Source organism: Vicugna pacos, chromosome 3 (genome assembly GCF_048564905.1).
Source record: "Vicugna pacos chromosome 3, VicPac4, whole genome shotgun sequence".
Classification (NCBI taxonomy): Eukaryota; Metazoa; Chordata; class Mammalia; order Artiodactyla; family Camelidae; genus Vicugna; species Vicugna pacos.
Window position 1 is genome coordinate 98,298,408 of NC_132989.1, and position 18,754 is coordinate 98,317,161.

At 36.6% G+C, this 18,754-nt stretch overlaps 1 protein-coding gene across 4 annotated transcripts in view; it reads left to right on the forward strand.

Annotated features, from left to right (window-relative positions):
- The window catches only part of GOLPH3 (golgi phosphoprotein 3), a 44,203-nt gene that overhangs the window by 11,631 nt on the left and 13,818 nt on the right, over positions 1–18,754 (forward strand). For 3 of the 4 annotated variants that reach the window (XR_012071548.1, XR_012071549.1, XM_072958812.1), the window contains exon 2: positions 15,634–15,765. The exons of the other annotated variant lie outside the window; for it this stretch is intronic. Coding sequence is in view for 1 of the 3 variants with exons in the window: in XM_072958812.1 (XP_072814913.1) it covers positions 15,634–15,765 (132 nt within the window). In the remaining 2 variants the exon portion in view is untranslated. The remainder of the gene's footprint in view (positions 1–15,633; positions 15,766–18,754) is intronic. 4 annotated transcript variants of the gene reach the window in all.

Genomic DNA, 18,754 nt, shown 5'->3' on the forward strand with positions numbered 1-18,754 from the left:
ACGTCTGCCTAAACAGAGCCCTTGGAAAGAGCTCAGAGTTCTCATTCAGACCGTCCCTTGAAGTCTGTTCACTCTCTTCTCTTTTTTTTGTCTGTCTACTGATTTGTCTTTGGTTGTAAATGCCTTTAGGAAATTCAAAAGGAGAGGTAACCAATTTATTTATACCTAACCTTGATGCTTCAGTAAGCAGTTGCAAATTTGGGGTTGGTGTTCAGGAGAGATGTTTGGACTGGAAATGGAGATTTGGGAGTTGCGTCTTTGCTCTAAGATTGTCCCTGCACTCCTGCAGCCACGCAATTACACAGTTGCTTAGGTCAGACTCTACAGTCTTCTCTCCCCATCCATATCCAGTAGGTTGCTCGGTCTGTATTCTCTGAATTAATTCTTTGAATTTGTCTTCTCTTCTCCATTTTCAGGGCCACTGCCTTAATTCAGGTCCTCATTATTCTCCCCGTGACTATTTAAAATTTTCACCGCTCCATTACGTTCTCTTGTTGTACTCCTTCCTTACTCTGAGACTAACACACAGAGGTGTCTGTCACCTGTCTTCCCCCATCTGCCGTTCTCTGCAGCTCCTTCCTTTCAGTTACAGGGAAGGTGGCCTTCTCTTAAGTCCAGTCCTGTCCCCTTTTCTCACCCAGCGTACTCTCTGCTTCTTTGGGTTTCTTGCTCTTTCAGCTGTTGTGTCTCCTCTTCCTGAATCCATGCGTCTCCTCCAGTAACCACACACTACCATTTCAGACTTCGTCATGACTTTACTTTCCCCATAGCTTTGTGGGCATGTTCTCCTTATAAACTTTGTTATTAGAAACTCTACCTTCAGTAGAATTGGAATTGAAGGCCTAGGGTTTGTATTTTTTATATGGTTTCTTTCACTGTTTGGTGGGGGAAGTGGCTCTTCTTTCTTCCACCTCTGGATTTCTTTGATCACATTTTGGCTGATGCTTTTGCCTAATCTGTGAACCATGGCAGCCTTTTTCTATCCCTGTGCAATTAAGGGAAATTTAAAAAAAATCATCTTAATAGCTGGTAAAAAATAGAGGATTCCTTTGAAGGAAGGAGTTCCTCATGTAGGCTACTGTCTAAATTTCATGAGGAAGGGAAAAGTGAGTCTGTCATCAGTGTAGAGTAGGTAGAAGTGCTGAATGCTGTGGGGACCGGGGCAAGTGAGGAAGTCCTGCAATTGGGGGGTGTGGCTGAAGAGGGATGTTGGAAATGGTAGGGAACACTTTAGAGAGAGAAGTTTTGAGCAGAATTTCGGAAGAGATGTGGCATGTGACTTGATAGGAAACTAGCATTCTAGACAGGGTATGGCAGGATATGTATGAAAATAACTCAGTGGGAAAGTTATCCTTTTAAAAATGATGTTATTTTACATAGTTAAGGAATAAAATCGGAGTTGCTTAATAATGAGAACTAAGAGGGTGATTGTATGTGGAATAGGGAAAATGAAAGCTCATTAGTACCTTCGGACCTTTAAACATAAGTTGGAAATAATATTGGAGGCATTTGTAGGTTTTAAAGACAGCAGTAATAGTGTAAACTGGGTTTTTAAAAAGACAGTTCTTTTAAGTGAAGAAAGGATGGGTAGACTGAAAAGCTGGCGGCAAGAAGGTTTGTAGTAGGCTTGAAGTTATTAGAATTTGTGAAATTTGGTGCCTGGTCTTGGATGAAGGGGGAACAGGGCTGATCAGAAAGATAATCATCGTAGAAGAATTATTTGAGTTTAATTACCATTAAAGCTTAAAGAGAAAAGAATGATTGATTTGACTTTAAAGAACCAATAGGTAGTAGGTGGTAATAGGTAGTAATACTGTCTTATTTCCTTATACAAGTCTGTGTTCATTGTTGAAAAAGATTTAGAAAATGTAGATTACAAAAGAGAAAAATAAAACCCATAATTGAACTTTTATTTCTTCAACAGACATTTACGGAGTGATACTGTATAGTAGGCATTGTACAAAGGAAGACAGATGCATATATAAACACATATAGATATGTACATATATATGTAAATTATACATTGTGATAGTAACTGTGAAGGAAAATCAGAGGATGCTGTGTAAGAATGGGTGTGGGAGGAGGGCACAGGGAAGAACTTTCCAGGGAAATGATATTTAGGTTGAGACCCAAAGAATGAGTAGCTGCCAAATCCAGTGAAGGCAGAGTAGTATGTTTCAAGGCCCTGAGGTGATAAAGAGCTTCATTTGGTTTGAGGAACAAGAAGATGGTTCAGACAGTAGTGGAGATGGGAGAAAGACCTGAGATGACTGTAGGGAGTGCCAGAACATACAGGACTTACAAATCAGGTTAAGGATTTTGTGTATTATACTGAGTGCAATTGGGAAACCACTGAAGGATTTGGGGAGTGGTCTACCCAATCCTTATTTTAAAAAAAATTCTCTGTGGAGACTGGATTGAACAAAGGCAAGCAGTGGAAGTTGGGCCGTAATATTTTAGTATTACATTGTTCTCCCAGTCCTGTTTATTTCTCCCAGTCCCAGTTTGCCTGTATTTATTTTTTTTTTTACTTAAAAAAAAAAGAGATTTCATTCCAACAGTGTTTTATAAACCCTTTTCTCTTTTTTTAATGAGGGGAGGTAATTGGGTTTATTTATTTATATTTGAAGGAGGTACTAGGAATTGAACCTAGGACCTCATGAATGCTAAGGATGTGCTCTAGTGCTTGACCTATACCCCACCCTCTTTCTCAGTAATATAAAGTGACCACCTTCCCATGTTAGTAAATACAGATTTTCATGGTATGTGCTCATGGGAAAAACTCAGATGGCACAGCGAGAAACAAGGTGCTCCATTATTTCTAGTGACCGCATGGTAGAACATATTTTTTGATGTACTATAATTAATAGGGGTGTGTTATAAATACGGTCATATTGTGGACCTTCATCCTTTATTTTTCTTTCTTATGGCCTGGAAATCACATTATTACCTTTTTAGGCCTCAAGTTTGTATGAGCAGATTCTTCTAAATAGGATCTCCCTTTCTCTACCTGGCATCCAGTTCTTACCCATCTCTTGATGCCCAGCTGAAACTCTTCACCTTATTCTAACCCCCGAGGCACCATTCCTTGCTCTCATATCTGTTTTCCTTATCATTTTGTACACCCAGCACGAAGTCTAGAATGCTGTAGGTGTTTATGCCTGTGTATTGGTTTGCTGGGGCTGCCTAACAAAATACCAATAGAATTGGTTTAAACAGAAATTCCTTTTCTTGCAGTCCTAGAGGCTGGATGCTTGCATGGTCGGGTTCTGGTGAGGTTCCTCTTGCTGTGTCTTCACATGACACAGAGAGAAGGCAAAATCTCTTGTGTCTTTTCCTTTAAGGACACTAATCTCATCATGGGCCCCCACCCTCATGACTTCATCCAAACCTAATTAGCTCTCAGAGGCTTCTAGCTTCCAAATACCATCATGAGACTTAGAATTTGGGGAGGGGAGGGATTCTTTTCAATTCATAGGATGTTTTTGGAATGAATGAATGCCATTTTATTCATATCAGTATTACCAGACACTTATCACATTGAATTATAGGAATTTTTTTCCCTTTTTATTCTGTGCCTTGTATCTTAGTCATCTCTATCACTTCTGCTTACCAGTGTCTTGGTACTGAGTAGATGTTTATTGAATTAAAATTGTATTTTTCTTATTTCAAGAATTAAAACAGTTACTTTTTTTTTTACTCTGTGTACTTTTTTACTTTATGTAACTTTGTGCCTTTACCTACCAAATGGGATTGATTTTTTTTTCCCTAGAGAATCATGCAGAGGTCAACATCTAGTAAAATTGTGTTACAGTGATTTGATAGAAAATTTGAATGCTTTCATTATTATATGTAATCCAAAATGTCCTCCACTTAAAATACTGACAGTGAAACGCAGTGGTGAAAACACTGTAGAGTCACGTTACTTTGGCTTGAGGTATAACTGGTGATTCTGGAGTGTGATGTGGTTATACTTCTTAATTTATCTAAACTTCCTATTCTTCAAATGTAAAATGATAATATTTTTACTAGGTTATTTTGAGACGTGATAATTTACATATATGAAAACACCTTTGCAAACTGAAATGTTACTGTGTTTACTAAATAAAACCTTTGTGTTTCCTAGGGAAGAATTAAGATTATGGGATTATAGTTAGGTCTTGTTAATAAGATGCTGTTAAATACACTGTTTGAAATTTTGCTAGTCAAAAGTATGTACATTTACGCCATAAATCCCTTAAAAAGTCATTTGAGAGGAAGTCAGTTTCTGCTCACACTTTGTTTTGTGCTCTCTGCAGTGAAGTGAAAAATGGCAGGAGTGGAAAGAAAAATGAGTAATTGGCTTTTCTGTTTTCATGGGGGCTGAAAGAAGCTTGTGTAGATCAGCCATTACACAGATAGGTCTTGGAAGACTAACAGCACTAGGGCTTTGGAGCTAGGGAGGCCAGTTTCAGCTCACTTTGCCACTCAGTAACTGGCAGGCCCCTTAATTCCTTTGAGCCTCAGTTTCATTATCTTGTGAAAATGAAAGAATAAATCCTGCTTCACAAGGTCTTCTAAGGATTAGATATGATGCACATCAAATGCTTAGCCCAATTTTAACCTATAGTAGGTACTTGATATATGGCAAACCATGACTGTGTGCACATTGGAAGAAAAAAGGATTTGGGAGGATATGTTCCAGATGTTAATAGAAGTTACACTTGAGGGAGGGGGTGATGGACGGAAAGGAAAGGGGGAGATACGGACTCTAATTTTCTCTCAGTTCTGTCTGAAAAAAAATTTTAAAACAAGCTAGAGTGGCTGAGATGTCTCAAGAAGAGTATATAAATGAGATAAGGAAAGACCACTTAGCAGTGCGCTTCAGGAGTAGGAAGAAGAGTAACCTTTAAACGCCTGAGCAGGAGCTGCAGAGGAAACCAGGAGAGTGGTGGTGTAGAAGCCAGGGGAGGAGAGGGATCAACAGCATTAGCTTTTGTGAGGCAAGAGAACTGTCTCTTGTTGAGAACTCTGTCAGATTACATGGGTTGGGAAATGGTGGAGACTTATTTTTTGACTGTGCTTTTAAGGAGTTTGTGGTAAATGAGAGGAAAATAGGGCCATTTAGTCCTAGTGTGTCTCTTTCTCATGATGGGCAAACTTGAGGATGTCCGAATGTCACTAGGGAGGTGCTAGTACATAGGTGAGAGGTTTAAGATATTTTAGGAGGGCAGGAGTTGTGAGCAAAGGTGCTGATTGAGGTGAGAGGAGAATGGGTAGAAGGATTAGCCTGAGGCAGTTTTCCTGTAGTAACCAGACAAAAGAATGAGTATGGCTAAATGAAGTTGAGTTTGTTGGTGAGGTTCATTACTGGAAGTTGAGGTTGTTCCTATCTGATGGTATTTACTTCCTAATATGTCATCTGCTGAAAGTGAGCCAAACTGAGATTTGAAGGGAATTTGATTTTGAAACAGCTGCTGTGGACTAGGGAAATGTAGAAGGATTTGCCAGGATGGCTTAGTTGAGATTGCAAGATTGCTTTATTCCCACCAGTTAAGAAGCACAGGCCTCAGTCATTTTCTGTAAAAGGAGAAAGTGGACAGTTGGATTGATCCATTGGAATTTTGCTAGGTGAATGCAGTGGAAGAAAAATAGAAAATACCTTTAGGAAATTAGCAGGAGTGTAGTTGAAGTGGTATACTCTGGGCTTACTTTCCCTGTTGTGAAATTGGGAGTGATAATAATATTTGCCTTAGAAGGCTGTGAAGGTTTAAATGAACTATTTAGAATAGTACTTGGCACAAAATGAGTGCCCAGTAAATTATTATTGTGCTGACTGGAGATGAGGGGAAGGATGGAGGGGACTGATGTGAAGAAGGGGTGGGGGGAGGCTTGGGATTGGAGTCTTTTTACAAAATTGAGAATTGTTCGTGGATTGAATTTATTACTTGGATTGGGATGTAACAGAGGGGTTCTTGGTTTGAGACTGGTATCCATGTTCCCAGGAATAGATTGGTTTTTAGCCTGAAATCAGTTCTGCAATTCAGGGTAAAATGCTTGGGTGGGAAAAGTAATTGCTTTATTTTTAATGACATATAACTGGAAGTTACCATCTACTTCAGTTATGAACACAGGCAAGCTGAAGCGGTATTAACAGTATCTGTGAGGGGGGAGGATATAGCTCAAGTGGTAGAGCTCATGAGTGCCTGGGTTCAATCCCCCATACCTCCATTAAAAAAAATAATAAGTAGACCTAGTTACCTCCCCCCTGCAAATAAAACAACAACAACAACAACAAAACAAAAAAAGCCTGTGTTTAAAAAAAAAACCAGTATCTGTGAGTTTGTCACCAATCAAAACCAGGAATATTTTCATATCACATTACATGTATTTAGACACTTAACATTGTCTGCTCATCACTATGTTGGAATTACAGTTGTTATTAGACTTGCCACTGGAATTTGTTGTTTAATGTGCTAATAAAGAAGCATGTATTATTAATACCACACATTTGTTTATTTTTAGTATTTTAATAACTTTTGATTTAGTTTCCTTTGTAATCTTATACATTCATTTTATTTTTTGCACATTAAGGCAGGATAAGTACTCGTCCCTTGGAATCCATGGGGCATTGGTTCCAGGACCCTACATCCCAGCAGATACCAAAATCCTTGGATGATCAGGTCCCTTATATAAATAGTGTAGTACTTGCATATAACCTACACACATCCTCCTGTATACTCTAAATCATCTCTAGATTACTTACAATACTTAATGCAGTGTAAATACAATGTTAAATGGGGGCAAATTCAAGTTTTGCTTTTTGGAACTTTCTGGGATTTTTTTTTCCCCTGTAATATTTTTGAGCCTTGTTTAAATCATTGGATGTGGAGTGCTGACTAGACTTAATTTTCTTTTAAAGTGCTAAGTTTTAGAATAAGGAGTTAGTGTCTTAATTACTTCCAGTGAGGTGTGGGCTTTTTTTGTTTTTAAAAATTATCACTTGTAGTTTTTTAATATATTCATTGTGTTTCAATCACTTGTATTAATTATTCTTTTTGATGGTTGCCCCACCTTTGGCCTATGGGAATTCCTTTCTTTTGACTTCAGTGTCCTTTTGATATAACTTCTTAACCTTTGATAACTTCTTGCTTTCTGGCCAATTCCGGCAAATGTCCTGGGCTTGTCTTGTACATATCCTGTTCTAGATCCGGGATCAGTCTTCAAGGAATCCTAATTTTTATTAGTGGGAAATGAACCACAGTCTGGGTACTGGGTGCATGCAGTGTTATTGGGATGTCATTGCTTCTAGGACTTTTCAGTATTCTGAGAGAGAATATGGTTTCTTCAAGGGACAGCTAGCATTTTGGGGAAGGGTAAAAAATCAATTTACATGGTTTTTGATTCAAATTTAACATTATGAATTTTTATATCCCTTACTAAATTTTATACCTGTATCTGTTTTTCTCTTAAATTACACTAATTTTTTTTATCAGCCTCTGTTTCTTCTAGATTTTTTTTTCTGATTTTTTTAAACATTTTTTATTGATTTATAATCATTTTACAATGTTGTGTCAAATTCCAGTGTTCAGCACAATTTTTCAGTCATTCATGGACATATACACACTCATTGTCACATTTTTTTCTCTGTGATTTATCATAACATTTTGTGTATATTTCCCTGTGCTATACAGTGTAATCTTGTTTATCTATTCTACAATTTTGAAATCCCAGTCTATCCCTTCCCACCCTCTACCCCCCTGGTAACCACAAGTCTGTATTCTCTGTCCATGAGTCTTTAGATTCCACATATGAGCGATCTCATATGGATTTTTCTTTCTCTTTCTGGCTTACTTCACTTAGAATGACATTCTCTAGGAGCATCCATGTTGCTGCAAATGGCGTTATGTTGTCGGTTTTTATGGCTGAGTAGTATTCCATTGTATAAATATACCACATCTTCTTTATCCAGTCACCTATTGATGAACATTTAGGCTGTTTCCATGTTTTGGCTATTGTAAATAGTGCTACTATGAACATTGGAGTGCAGGTGTCATCCTGAAGTAGATTTCCTTCTGGATACAAGCCCAGGAGTGGGATTCCTGGGTCATATGGTAAGTCTATTCCTAGTCTTTTGAGGAATCTCCACACTGTTTTCCATAGTGGCTGCACCAAACTGCATTCCCACCAGCAGTGTAGGAGGGTTCCCCTTTCTCCACAGCCTCTCCAGCATTTGTCATTTTTGGATTTTCGAATGACGGCCATTCTGACTGGTGTGAGGTGATACCTCATTGTAGTTTTGATTTGCATTTCTCTGATAATTAGTGATATTGAGCATTTTTTCATGTTTTAATTTCTCATTTAATGTCTTATTTGATCAGTTTGATATTTAAGAGGATCTCAGTGTCTAGCAAAAACTTGAAAAATTTCTTGTTTATTTCTGCATTATGTATAATAATGCCAAACACCAGCTTTCATGTCCTCTGTTACAAATTTTTATCTATCCTGAGATGTTAACTTTATTCTTCAGATAGTTCTTTATATGTTGTTAAACAGTTGTAAAATTACCCTTGATGATTGACTTGCAAATTCTTTTTTGGAAATTAAAATAGATCATATATCCTGTTTTGCCATAAACCACATACTTACCCCCTCAGGGAATTGTTAATTCATTAGACTCATACTTGTGGAATGCTTGAAGTTTGTCTCATTGTGTACGGGAGAAAATGGAGACTCGGAGAGGATATTAAGTGACATGCTTAAAATTGTCTAACAAATTTTCCTTGTGGCCATGGCCAGGATCAGGTCTCTCAATATCTGGTCCAGACTGATTCTTAATGTCTCAATAACACTGTGTGTGAAGAGTTTTACTACCTATTTCAAATTCTTTGTAATAGGTTTATTCTGATTTTTTATTTCTTCTTGGGTTGGTTATGGTAATTGATGTTTTTCCAGCAATTTGAACCTTTTGTCTAAATTGTCTAGTTTATTGGCACAAAGTTGTTTATAGTGGTCCCTTATAATCCTTCAAATTTTGTATGGTTGGAAATGATGTCCCTACTTAATTTTTATTTTGGTAATTTGTGTATTTTATCTCCCCTTTCCTTTCTTCCCTCCATTCCTGTTTTAACCTTGATCTTTTTAAAGAAACAACCTGGCCTTCATTGACTTTTCCCCTTTTCTATTTTTCTGTTCTGCATTTCATTGGTTTCCATGCTAGTCTTTATTATTATCCTTCCCTTTGGTTGCTTCAGATTTAGTTCTTTTTCTAGTTTCTTAAGGTGGAAGGTTAGGCTGTTGATTTGAGATCTTTCTTCTTTTGTAATATAGGTATTTAATAAAGCTATGAATTTCTAAACACTGCTTTAGCTGCATCCCATAGATTTTGGTATTTTGTGTTTGCATTTTTGTTCAGTTCAAAATACTACTTCCTAACTTCTCTTGTGATTTATTTGACCCAGGGATTACTTAGAAGTGACAGATTGATTCTCACATGGGGATTCCCACATTTTGTTCTGTTGATTTCTAATGTAGTTCCCTTGGAGTAAAACATTTTTATGATTTCAGTCCTTTTAAATTCATTGTTTTATGGGATAGCATATGGAGTATCTTGGAAAATATTCAAATGTGCTTGAAAAGAATGTGTATTTTGCTGTTGCTGACTAGAGAGTTTTATGAATGTCATTAAGTCAGCTTGGTTGATACGGTTGTTCAGCGTCTACTGTTTTCTGTCTACTTCTATCAGTTATTGTCAGTGTAGTCTTAACTACTATTATTGTATTGCTTATTTCTCCTTTTTGTTAGTTTTTGCTTCATGTGTTTTGGGATTCTCTTGTTAGGTGTATGTATACTTGTATATAATTGTTAATCTTCCTGATGCTTAACTTCATTATGGTTAATTTTCCTTACCCTGAAGTCTACTTTATCTCATATTAATTTATCTATTCCAGCTTTCTTTTGATTAGTGTTTGCATGGCTTTTCTTTCTTTCATTCTTTTAAACCTACTTGTGTCTTTGGATCTAAACTGTGTCTTGTAGACAGCATATGTATGATCAGAGCTTTTACCTAGTCCTGGAAACCACCTTTGTTAGAGTATTTGATTTGTTCACATTTAATGTAATTTTTGATAGAGTTGGATTTACACCAGCCACTGTACTCTAAGGTTCCTGTGTCGAAATTTTTTTTTGTCCCTTTGTTCCTCTTTTACCACCTTCTTTTGTGTTAAATAGAAAATAAAAAAAATTACACCATTTAAATTGCCTTTCACCTCCCTCCCTCCCTGTAAATCTGTATCCATTTGAGTTTTTCCCTCAGTAGTTGCTCTAGGGATTACAACATGCATCTTTATCACACTCTTCTTTAAAGTAATACTAATCTAATTCCAGCAAAATGTAGAAGCTTTGCCCCAATAAAGCCTCATTTACTCCCCCTCCCTTAGTGCATTCTTGTTAGAAATACAGGTTAATGTGTTATAACCCCAACAATGCTGTTGTATACTTGTTTTATGGAGTCTTTTACTTTTAAATGAGTTTTTAAAAGCAAAAAGAAAATATATGGTCTTTCTTATTTATTAACTTTTGTAGTTACCTTTTCATACGGTTTTGAAATAGTGTCTGATGTTACTTACTTTCAGTCAGCAGGAATTCCTTTAGTATTTCATGGAAGGCAAACCTGCTAGCAACAAATTCAGCCTTTGTTTTTCTGGAAATGTCTCTGTTTCATCTTCATTTTTGAAGGATAATTTTGCTGGGTATAGATTTTCTTTTGATAGTTTCCTTTCAGCACTTTGAATATATTATCCTAGTGTCTCTGGTCTCCAGTATTTCTAGTGAGAAATTATCTGGTAATTGTATTGTTCCTTTATATATGGTAAGTTGTTTGTCTTTCTCCTTTCGTTATATTCTTTGTTTTTGTCAGCAGTTTGTGATGCATCTAGGTGTGATGATCTGTTTTTCCAGCTTGGAGTTTGTTGAGCATCTGGATCTTAGATGAATATTTTTCACCAAATTTGGGGAGTTTTCAGCTATTATTTTTTCTGCTTTATTGCTTTCTCCTCTTTCTGAGACTCCTGTCACTCCTGGGAGGCTTGCTTGAACACTTTATTTAGTCTTTGAGGCTTTCCTCATTGTCTTCATTCTTTTTTCTTTTTGTTCTTTAAATTCAAATTCAAGTTCATTGATTCTTTCCCTCTCATTTCAGACCTACTGTTGAGCTCCAATAATGAACTTTTTTTTTAATACAAGTTATGATTTTTAATCAGATTCTTGACAATCAGCCTCCTCGTGATAGGCAGACCTTCCCCTTACTTGGAAGATAGGAGTTAATAAAGTGCAGTTATCTATAAAAAATACCATACTCCAGTTCTTATTCCAGAAGATGTCAACCCCAGCGCTGTGGATAGTAGGAAGAGGTGACAGTACTTGCAGAACCAGTCTTGGTCCTGGTATCCTAATCCCCAGACTTGCTCATCATTCCTCGTCGGATAGTTTTCCTCTCCCTCTATGAACATTTAATCTAACCTTATATGTATTTTGGGGACAAGTTGGCTGTTGCTTACTTAAATGATTACATGTTCTCCAAATTCTTTTGCTTATGCTCCTTGTATTAGGCTGCAAATGGTATTCATTCCATGACATTTCCAAAGTACCTACTACAGGCAAAACTCTATGCTTGGGGCTTTGAAGGACATGGATGAGGTCAGGTATAAACAAGGGAGTCTTAATGACCTCGCCTAGAACTAGCCAACAGTTGCAAGACAGCAAGCCGACTGTACAAGCCTGATGCTGACAAGGTATCATAAATATGTGCTTTTGTCAAAATACGCACATCAGCTAAAGCTAAATAAATGAATTAACTAAATTCCTAGAAATGAATTTAAAAATGCAATCAGTTATTCATTCTTAGGTTAGTGAACTTTTCATTTGTCATGCTTTTTAACTAAAGAGTTTCCATCTATTTATTGAGATTCTGTACTTGATGAATCATCTTAATGAGTCATTGTCATTCTTTTCTTTAATTCTTTAAATATGATTTCCTTTAGTTCTATACCAGTTTGAATTTGTCTGATGTGTAAATGATTTTTAATGTGTATCTTAATGTGTGTGTTTTCTATCTTTGTAAGGTTGAGGGTGTCAGGATTTCATTAGCTTTTAGTTAGATGAGGTTAATTGGAATCGAGCACTTGGAGTGTAAGTGATGTTTGATTAACGATGAGTGCTAACTTGCTTTCTGACAGATGGATTAGTTGGGCTGATGGGACTGCTGTTTGTTTTCTAGTGAGCAGCTGCCCTTTTGTCAATCACACTTACTGGTTTTCTAATGCAACTAAAGGTGAAGTGTATGCAGATTTGAATTTCTTAGCCATGCATAATATTTTTTAGCCTATGATAAAACTTTTGGTTATAATCTCTATACTTGAATCACACAGACTTTTGTCAGATACCACTGACTTAATGTTTCGTTAAATTCCTCTTGGAATCTGAAATCTCAAACCCATTTGGGGATCCGAAATGATCATTGGCTTCCAAGCACAAGAGCTGTGTAATATCACTGAATACATAGACATAATTTGTTACAATAATCATCATTGTTACTTCTTTACTCTCTCATAGTATGGTTGCAAATGTAGTTAAGTTGTGCTTTTGAACCAAATCGTAAACTGCTTGATGTTGTCAAGTCTTCCTCACCTGTTTTAACCATCATTTTTAAAGTGGCTGGCTTGCTTTCTTGACTGAATGGTAGAAGATTTTTACTGGGGTGTAAACCACACTCATGCCCTGAGTATATAACCATCCTGTTTAGACTACAGATTGTTGTAATTGTTTCAGGGAGTAGTGGTTTGTCTGAGGACAAAATCCTCTGGGTAGTGTGGGTGTTACTGACCTGTTGTAAAATTTTTCCACTGAGAAGTCAGGTGGATTGGTGTCATGCTTGGATCTGGATGTTCAGTCATCCAGTCTTGTACCAAGTGTTAAGTACTCCCAGTAACTGACAAGTTGGACCCTAGTTCATCATTACACTGTTATGCACCTGTGAAGACTTTGCCACATGTCTCTTCTCTCTTCTATGGATTTAGGTTAGCTCAGTAGCTGTAATACCACATTTCCTTTAATGTACCATCTGTTTTAAAATGCATCCCAGTATCAGAGATACAACTTTTTCACCTCAGGTTTATTGAGAAATAATTTACTTTAAGGTATATACATTGTTTTTTTAGACATAATGTTGTTACATGGTAAATAGACTACGGTATAGTATAAATATAACTTTTATGTGCACTGGGAAACCAGAATATTGGTGAGGTCACTTTGTTGTAGTATTGGCTTTATTGTGGTGGTCTAGAACCAACCTTGCAGTATCTCTGAGGTATGCCTGTATTGTGAAATGATTACCACAGTAGGTTTAGTTAACATCTATCATCTCATATAGGGATACTGAACTTCTAAAGTGTATGTTTATTGTATGCTTTAGGATAAATGAAATGTAGTTTTAAGGTTAGCACTGAAGATTAGAAGGCTGAAGGTCTCTCTAGCACTTGCAGGGCCTAACCTGGTACTCCAGTTTCTGATTCTAAGTAGTTCTGCTGGTGGTCTGTTTCACTTCTTTGTGACATGGATTCACTGCAGATTTTGCTGGTCTAGATCATGACCAAATTCACTTGCCTGTTTTCCAATGTACTGCTTTCCCTTTAATATATACTTAATTCTCAAGGATGGCAGTGCCATCTGATCTGGTAATACCATTTAAATTTTTTATTTAATACTGCCCTTTTTGGTACCCTTTCTTCCCCATCCCCTGTCTCCAGTAACTTAGTTAATTCCTGATCATGCTTTATAATGTGGATTTTAGCAGGTGTCGTCAGTATGCTGGACTATTCTGTTGCTTGGTATGGCTTTGATGACTTCATTTACCTTTGAAATATTGCTAGTAAGTACCAGATTTGCTGCAGAACTGTCCATCCCCATTTGTCTATTTTCCCACATGAATTCATGTTTAAGCATGTCTTTTAATGCTCTTGCCAAAAATCCGTTCACTAAATGTAGATCTTTAAAGTCTGTTATTAAAGACTTCATTTTGCCAGCATCTCCAGGTATACCGTTACTCTGGGAGAAGTTGAGATTGAGACATATTTTGTTCTCTGCTAGCAAGTGTAAGCTTCTAATAAGTACTGTGTACTGCTTATCTGAAATTTCTAGGCTGCAGAGACAAGGCATAGCCCTGTCCACATCCATCACTGCTTTACGAGGTGTACTCTCTTGTTTATAGTTTGTAGAGGATTACCTAGAAACTCCATCTGTCTGTCCAGGCCAGTTGAATCTGTAAATATGATTTCATATGAATCCATTCCCAGGCTTCCTAGGGCTTTAATTGTCTTGGATACACAAGCCATGGATTTTACCTAATGTCTGTAAGTTTTGGGTCTTATTAACCACTTAGCTGGATCTCTAGTGATCTTAATTTAATCAGACCCCAACACTGAGTTTAAAAGAATTCCCTCAAATCCAGTCAGTGTCTGCTTCCTTGGCCTCACATTTAAATCTGCCTCTTTAAATTGATATTTTTGTTTTTCACCCTGTGGCTCTCTTAATCTAAATTCTCATTCCCCCAAAGCCCTCATTGTCAGCAGTGGTAGCTTCATCACTTAAGTTCCTGTGTCAGTAGTGAAGACCAATGGGCCCTGATGGTCAGTCATCTTCTGAAATACAAGGTGACCACTGTGACCTGGCAAAGTACCAAGACTGACCTCAAGAAAGTACCAGAACCAAGGGTCTAGTCTTCCCTAATCCTAGGCCCTCCATTCTTCAGAGAATCGATTGGCCTGTTAGCCCTCCCACCAAGATTATATGTTACCCTGTTCTGAGTCTTAACCATAATCAGGTGCAGTTTCTGCTTTCTTCTCAGAATTGGGTACTTTAATAGGTGGCAACCCAGCTGGCAAAGTTCATGGCTTCGTGATTTGGATGATCCCAGTTCTTAGCTCTCAGAGTGACTGCCCTTCAGTGACCTCATCAGTGATGCCTGGTTGACTTGAATAGTCCCATATCCCTAGATGTCTATTAATCTCGTTCTGTCTGGCTGTTTCTCTACCTTGAATGTTGCCCTTAAATTTCTCTTTGTTTGGGGAGGTGAGGGGTAGGGGTGGGCATCTGATCACTTTACTGTTCATTATTCAGAATTAGGCAGGGCCCCATACGTAAGTTTTCTGGTATATTCTTTCAAAGTTAATCTTATGTTTTTATCCTAAACAACATTGAATGATGATCTAATTCTCCATGAGGCCACATTGGGCTCCATTATTTTTCCTGAGCTTCTTAACTTGCCCATGTATACTAGTAATAAACCCCTGCTATCTGAGGTTAACTGAGTGTGTGAGCTCTGATCCCTGCAATTTGAAAGAGCCTAATATAAACATGTACCTTAGTGACTTCCAAAGTTATTTGTTGTTAATCTGTATGGAAGGAAAGTGGTGAAGAGACAGTAAGTCCTTGAAAATCCTAGATTAGTAGTGTATAGTAATTGTATTTTTTTTAGCATTTTAATTTTAATTATGGAAAGACATTAAAGGTACAAGGCACAAAAAATAACTGGCTAAAGATATTTCTGTTCTTGACTCTGAGTTCAAAGTAAACTAGCTTTTTTTTTTGTTTTAATAGGGTTACACATCATTTTGGAATGACTGTATATCATCTGGATTACGTGGCTGTATGTTAATTGAATTAGCGTTGAGAGGAAGGTTACAGCTAGAGGCTTGTGGAATGAGACGTAAAAGTCTATTAACAAGAAAGGTAAGAGGGGGGCTACATAACATATCCTTTTTAAGAAGAGTTGTGCTGCCTAAAAATGAAGAATGTTTCTGCTACTGGCTTTCAAAAATTAAAGAGGAAGTTGATTCTAAAGTTACATCTTGATTGATTCATGTTTCCATATATTTCTTGCATCCTTGGTTTTTTGGTTCTTTGTACATAATGAGTGTAATGTAATTTGTTAGGATCACTGGCCATTGCATCCTGCATATTCAAGAGACTCCAGAGTTTATTTGCTGCTTCTGAAAGCCACAATTTGGAAAACTTGACATGACCACTCAAAAAGTGGTATTGTACAGATTAACTATGCATAGGCTATTGATCTTTTTGGCAGACTATAAATACTTTCCAGATCTCTGCCTCTCCACTGTGAAGGTCTGTGTTAATAGAGGTATTATTGGCTAGTTTTTAGAATTTTTAACTTCAACCTCAATCTAAAATATTCAGGACCGTTTCTCTTCTAGTCTGTCATTGTTTCTTGGGGGGCGTGGGATGTTTCAAAATATTATTTCCTTAATTCATTGTCTTAAAATGAAATTCAAAAAGTTTTAGGTGAAAACTGAACTTTTTTTGATTGATATGCGAGAGAGAGTAATAATCCTATGGGAAAGAAGGCCACTAATGTGTTCTTGAAAGTTATATACAAAGTAAACATGGTATAGTAGAAACTATTCCTCATGGAATTTTAAAATTAAATCTAGTCATTTAAAGTAGAGTCAAATGAGCTGACACGAGATTAGTTTTAAAATGACTGTTTTAGATAACTATGTCATAAAGCAGAATGTAATCTTTATTTCCATTTTACTGTGTAGCCATAGATTTATGGAGGACAAAAACCCTAAGAATCTGCCATTATAATTTTCAATGAAATATACACATTGGTTACTGCTAATAATAGAAATTATAAGTAGTTTTGCATTAGTGTTATGGAGCCCTGACCTGAAGCGAAAAGATTTTGATATTGTTTTGTGTGTGTGTGTGTGTGTAGGAACAAGAACCAGTTTTGTGTTGGTAATCAACAGATTATTTACTCTTTCATTTATTTAGTCATCAAATGTTTATTTAGTGCTTTAAGTCTACCATGCTTTGTGCTTGACCCTGGGGATACATAAGTGACCAAGAGACATGTGTTTCCTGCCTACCAGCTTTTTATTTCAATCTACTTGTTTATATGATCTTAACTAGGTAGTTGATGTGTCTTTTGAAAGAATACTCCAATATGATTAAATTTACTCACTTAAAAATATTATTGATTTTACTAAGATAACACATTATGATAGTTATAAAATCAAATTGTACTGAAAGGCTTATTATAACAAAAAATAGCAATCTTGTACCTACCCTTCCTCACTTGTTAGTCTTGCACCTGGGAGGCAACCATTCTTAGTTTTTGTATTCGTTTTCTAAGGTTGCTTTAACAAATGCGCACAGACTTGGTGGCTTGAAACAACAGACGTTTATTCTATTACAGTTCTGGAGGGCAAACTGTGCTGTGCTCTTGTTGAAAGCTCATTGAAGAAGATTCTGTTCCTTGTCTCTTCTAGTTTCTGATGCCTTGAGGCCTCCTTGGCTTCTGGCTGCATGTCTCTGTTCTGTTTTCACATCCCCTTCTCCTCTGTGTGTGTCCTTTGTATGTCACTTGTAAGGACACTTCCATTGCATGTAGGGCTCATCTGGATAATCCAGGACAATCTCATATCCAGACCTAACTTAACTTAATATTGTCTACAAAGATTTACTGGGGATTAGATTCTGGGGGCCAGGACATGAACATCTTTTGGGGGCCACCGTTCAACTTGCTACAGTTCTCACTGATTTTGGCATTTACCTCCATATTTCTAAATAAGGTTATACTGCCATCTCTTGATAAATCTGTTTGAGACACTGTTTACTTACATCTGTTACTTAAAATAGATGAATATTTGGCTTTCTTACGTACCACTTTTTACCTCTAATTTTCGACCTGTGGCCTATTAGTAAATATTCTCTGCCCACACATATAATTTCTATTTAGTTTATTTTCTTGGAGGAAATAGAGTTATGTCATAATTTTTGGCAAAACAGTAATGATTGTTTTATATTATTACAACTGTGTTAATAGTGTTTTCTGCAGAGTTAAGTTATATCTTCTGATTTCCTTTCTTATATAGTTTTTTGTTTTTTTCCTAGAGTTAATATCTCTTTTTTTAAAGTTTGAGTTAATCTTTCTTTTTAAAACTTTTCTATGTAGCTGTCCTTTTTTCTTATATGCTCCATCAGAGAAGAATTAGCATTATTAATTTTCAGATGTTCAGATACATCAGGTACCCATTAAAATTTGCCTGTGGTCCAGTCTGGGCAGGTTTGCTTTGGTTCTACTGGGATTTCCTGTCATATTTTTACTGCTCTCAGTCCCCTGTTTTCTGGATCTCATATTTCCTTCCACCCTTGTAGGAAGAAAATGTTTTGCGGCTCTGGATGCCTGAAAATTCCTTCATTGTTTTTCACTTCTATTTGACAAGTTGGCTGGAAATAGAATGTTAGATTTAAGTTATTTTTCCACAGAATTTTTAAGACATTTCCCCATTTTCCTCTAGTGTACAATACAGAGTCGCTGTTAAAGTTGGATGCCATCTGATTTTCCTTCTTTGTATACCTGTTTTTTTTCTTCTTTGTTTTATTTGAGATCTTCTGTTTATCTCCAGTGTTCTGAAATGATACAATATGCCTTGATGTGGGTCTTTTAAAACTCATTATGCTTGTGCTTTTTCAATCTAGAAATGTATGAGTTTGGATTTTGGAAATTTTTTTTATATTTCTTGTATCTACTAGACTCTTTTCTAGAATTATGTAAGTTGAATATGGACCTCTTGGCTATTCTTTTTTAAATTTCTGGTTTTTATATTTTTCTTTCTGGTTTGTTTCCTAACTTGAGATACAATTGACATTCTCTTGGTCTCTCTTATCTTTTAACCCTCTGTTGAGTTTTTTA